General features: G+C 35.5%; 1 protein-coding gene and 1 long non-coding RNA gene across 2 annotated transcripts; both read right to left on the minus strand.

Moving 5' to 3' along the window:
- Positions 1-1,260: 1,260 nt before the first annotated feature.
- On the minus strand, positions 1,261-1,747 carry LOC136547486 (uncharacterized). Its single transcript, XR_010781575.1, has 4 exons — positions 1,728-1,747; positions 1,562-1,618; positions 1,370-1,467; positions 1,261-1,277 (listed from the first exon to the last, which is right to left on the minus strand). It is a non-coding gene; the product is annotated as an uncharacterized lncRNA (long non-coding RNA).
- Positions 1,748-1,877: 130 nt separating this feature from the next.
- Positions 1,878-3,959, minus strand: LOC136544685 (uncharacterized). The gene is made up of 9 exons (XM_066536756.1): positions 3,953-3,959; positions 3,665-3,909; positions 3,130-3,333; positions 2,928-3,020; positions 2,766-2,858; positions 2,345-2,686; positions 2,212-2,274; positions 2,082-2,141; positions 1,878-1,991 (listed from the first exon to the last, which is right to left on the minus strand). Exons 1-9 carry the CDS (start codon positions 3,957-3,959, stop codon positions 1,878-1,880), a joined length of 1,221 nt encoding a protein of 406 aa, XP_066392853.1.
- Positions 3,960-4,194: the final 235 nt, after the last annotated feature.

Consider the following 4,194-nt stretch of genomic DNA (forward strand, 5'->3'; position numbering starts at 1 on the left):
CTGTGTTGGAAAAAACAACCTCATATTTTTTATCCACATGGTCTTTCACTTTTGTTAGGCTAAGACCCCTATCAACTTGTGTTGGTGAATCCCTTACCCACAAGAGAATGCTATGTTGCCCACTTCACCACTTGGATTTCTTTGCACCTAGATACTATATGTGTAAGTGCACCTTAAGACATGGTAACATTGCTTAGTAACCTGGTGGCGCTAGCACTACTACAGCGCAGGGATATAGTAACACCAACTTGTGTTACTGTATATTGGAAAAAGTGTTACTAGCTCACTTAGTAACATATTTTCTTTTGTGTTCCAATTGGCTATGTTACAATAGACTGGTTTATTGTAACACAACTACTTGTCTACAGGAACACTTGTCTAGTGTTACAATGATTTTTGTTGTAACACTTTTTTTTGCTCTAGTAACACTTAACAATATGGTAGAATGCATAGTGTGGAACACATTTATTTATCTATCGTAACATTTGCATAGTGTTACAAGAATGTCTATTGTAACACTTTTTTTAGTTCTAGTAACACTTCCACATTATGGTAGAGCACAGTATATGAAACAAAGCAACACATGGTTTGTAACACTTTTTTATATCTATTGCAACATATTCGGATTATGAAACACATATTTATTTCTCCAATACATATGGCACAAGGATTATTATATAATCGCACAAATATGACACACTGTAAAATCACATAAACCACAAATTTCCATAATCATAGCATGATCCACATATTGTGGAATGATCTCAAACATAGTGCTTGTTTAGAACAAATCGTAGTATATGTACATAACGATATGGCTCAAGAGAGCAAACACACGTAGTCCATACTAGAAAGAAAAATTCAAGAACTAGCTATGATTCCTAAAGTCCACTGCTTCTTCCTGTGCGCATTGATGTAGGAATTCAACCATTAATCATTTGAACCTGCAAAGAAAATTTAAGTTGTAACATTACAAATTAAGGCACATATATACATTGATGTAAAGTTAGGAAAGCTAGTTTTGAACATACAAACATCGAAGGCCAAGCAATTTGGACTCCTTTGGCATGAGCATCACCAATATTGTCGCACCCAAGCATAGGCCTCACTAATGGCTCATCTTTTGTTATAGGATGATTGATACGCACTTTGTAGAATTGACTTCCTATCTTAACTCCACCAACAAGGGCTTCTGGATTAGTGCTCAAGAGAGTTGCATATGCCACATTAGCCTTATTAGGATATTTCGAAGTCATTAGTAGCACTGTGGACCCAACCTACATTAATTTGACATAATCTCTTAGTGACCAGCAACCCTTTAGTTGTACATCGTGATCATGCATTTAGAACAAGTGATATGTTCAACTACCTTCATTAGAGAAAGTCGTTTAGGTGTTTGGCGCCTGTAGCTTGTAGCCTTGTCATGAGCCACCTCCTGGTGTGCAATGGTTCTAGTATCTACAAGCCCTCCAGTGATGTCCCTTACACATGTCAAATGAAAGTACAAAATAATAAGACACAAAATCTACTATAATTATAGCAAAGTGTGGTTCATAGATACCTTTTGTTTCTTTGGTATTATTCTACTTGTGGCGGAACTCCTTTGACAAGAATCAAACTGAACGGAAGAGAAAGGCAATTGTATTTATACACTGTTATAGACATCTTAAATAACTAGCATTACAAGTCTAATATATTTTATTCAATGGTACATTGAAATAGTGTACCTCTGTTGGTGCAAAATCATTATGGAGGTGTCGTTCAAATATTGCCTGTGCTTCTGCTTCTTCTACTTCCTTGTCATTATTATCACTTTGGCACTGATTCCAATTCAAAATCGTTCAAATGATAATTAGTAGGTAAAATATTAACATGTACTAAACTAAGAGTATATTGTTGTTCTTAAATACAAGAAACCAGTTGATAACCTTTTCTCCAGATAAAAGTACATTGTCATCATCACTAAATTCAAACTCACATGTTTCTTTATTCTAGTAAACAGAAAAGACAGTAGCATTAGCTGTTATAAAAATCCTTTATGGATGCATAAGCATTAAATTCACAAGCAAGGGTGACTTTACCAATTCATCCCTATGTTTGAGGAATCCCTCATTCTGGTTGGGTGCACCACACTGGACTCTCTAAAATTTTGAAAGGATATTAAAGCCAAAATACTAGTTTAGGTGAAAACATGGAAAATAGTGCAAATACCTTTCTTTTAGAATTCAGTACTTGATTCTGAGAATTGTTGTGATCACTCCTAGCACAATTTCCCTAGAAAAGATATAAAGTTTGAATAACGCATTTCAATACAGAGTTACAAAATTAAGCTGTACATTCTTACCATTGTTGCTTCTTGGTTCTCATTGTGCCTCTGATTGTTTTTTAGTTCTTCGATAACTTTGTCTTGCATTCTAGAATGCTCTTTGAGTTGCCTTATTTCCTCCAACATGTGAACCTCTACATCAGATGATGAGCCATCTAGTGAAACTATATTAATGTCCTTAAAATGGTGTGTTTTTCGACCATAAACTTGTTTAGGAACCGGAAGCAATCCCATGCCGTGCACTTGTCCAGCTTTTTCTTCTCCCAACACCTGATGTAATGCATCACCTTCCCATGCAACTCCGCCCTCACTATTTTGTGCTAACTCTGGTTGTGTGTCTAGGAGATTTTCCAATTGAACCTACAACAATGAAATCCAGACATCAGAAAACAGAAATAATTATATATTGCAAAAAAGTTCCCATGTGCATGTAGCATACCACTGGCTCATTTATCCCTTTTCCCCTTTTCCTGTGAGTGGCTAGATAAACCTTTGCTCTATGTGGCTGTTTTTTTTCAGGATCAGCTTGCCTCTGCAAAAATAGTAGTAAAGGAAAAGTAAGAAGAATCATATATAATTTTTTACGAGAAGATGTACTCACCATGTCCTCAGACCAACGAGCATAACTCTTTGTACCTGCTGTATGAGTTGTCTTCCTCATTTCACGACTTATTTTGTTCTTTTCACTAAGGGTCTACAAGAAAAGTAAATTATTAAATAATGAACCATTATACATGTAGAAATCAACAATAGTAGACGATGATAGTAAAAAATACCAAACAGTGTAAATAGTGGTGCCTTACTTTTCCTTCTTCGGACTTCCAGTATCCTACTAGGGCCTTCCATTCAGCTTCAACAATATCATCTGGACAACGCTTGTTCAAAACAGACCTTTTCTTCTTTGGATTAAATAGTGTCTTTTTTAATGTTGCCTTGTATTTTCTCCAATCTCTTCCAATTGATTTGAATATCCATTTCTCACATGAATGAGGATACAAGAACTTTGTCTAAAATAAGAAAGTCACTAAAGAATGAATTTGACTTCATGACATGATAACAATCATATCTTTTAAACAATGAAATCTGCACCAAACACTCTTGCCTATCATCTGGCCACGTGGGCTCACAATATTATATGAGCTAAACGCTACTGCACTCAACACTTAAGATGTAATTTACTTCACAAATTCAATTACACTTGAATAAAAAGACCAAATCATCATCCCAAATAACCTCTCATCTATTCAAGATATATCAGGTTTATTTTCGAACTGAAACAAAAACAAAGATGGCTAGAGACAAACTGATGTAGGTGCTAAGAGCGAAGAAAGAGCTAACCTGTACAAATTGAATGATGGTTTCTCCATAGTCTTTCTTAACTTTTCTCCAATCTTTGGCACCAACCGGACAGTAACCACCATTTCTTGCTATGGTGCCCAAAAATTGGCCTAAAAGGCCACCTTCTTTTCCAATGGGCTGTCCAAGCTTATTACATCTTACTACTATCTTATCTCCGTCAAGTAGATCCCAAACATGTGTTAAAACAGTCCCCTTTCGCTTTTTAGGTTCTTTGTCGCCATCAGCTATTAAAAATAGAATGACAGTGATAGTAACTAGTTAAGATACAGTCCATATGAATGAGATTGATCTAACTACATTTGTACCTGATGTGTTCTGGTTCTCATCATCGCGCTGCTCAACCTCGTTAGCATATAGTGCTTCAGTATGCATTAAATTTAATGCTTTCTTTTTCTTTGTACCTCCTCTTCCTGCTAAACAAATTTTGAATAGGCTAATCTTGGATGAAAATAAATCATTGATAACTACCATGATATGGAATAGTTAAGTTGTACTTGAATAATCAGATA

The sequence above is a fragment of the Miscanthus floridulus genome, chromosome 3 (assembly GCF_019320115.1).
Source record: "Miscanthus floridulus cultivar M001 chromosome 3, ASM1932011v1, whole genome shotgun sequence".
Lineage (NCBI taxonomy): Eukaryota > Viridiplantae > Streptophyta > Magnoliopsida > Poales > Poaceae > Miscanthus > Miscanthus floridulus.

Coding starts and splice junctions, on each gene's coding strand:
- LOC136544685 (XM_066536756.1), bottom strand. Junction 3,021..3,129: donor GGAAGTCCGAAGAAGGAAAA/GTAAGGCACCAC, acceptor CTTTTCTTGTAG/ACCCTTAGTGAAAAGAACAA. Junction 2,275..2,344: donor AGAACCAAGAAGCAACAATG/GTAAGAATGTAC, acceptor TATCTTTTCTAG/GGAAATTGTGCTAGGAGTGA.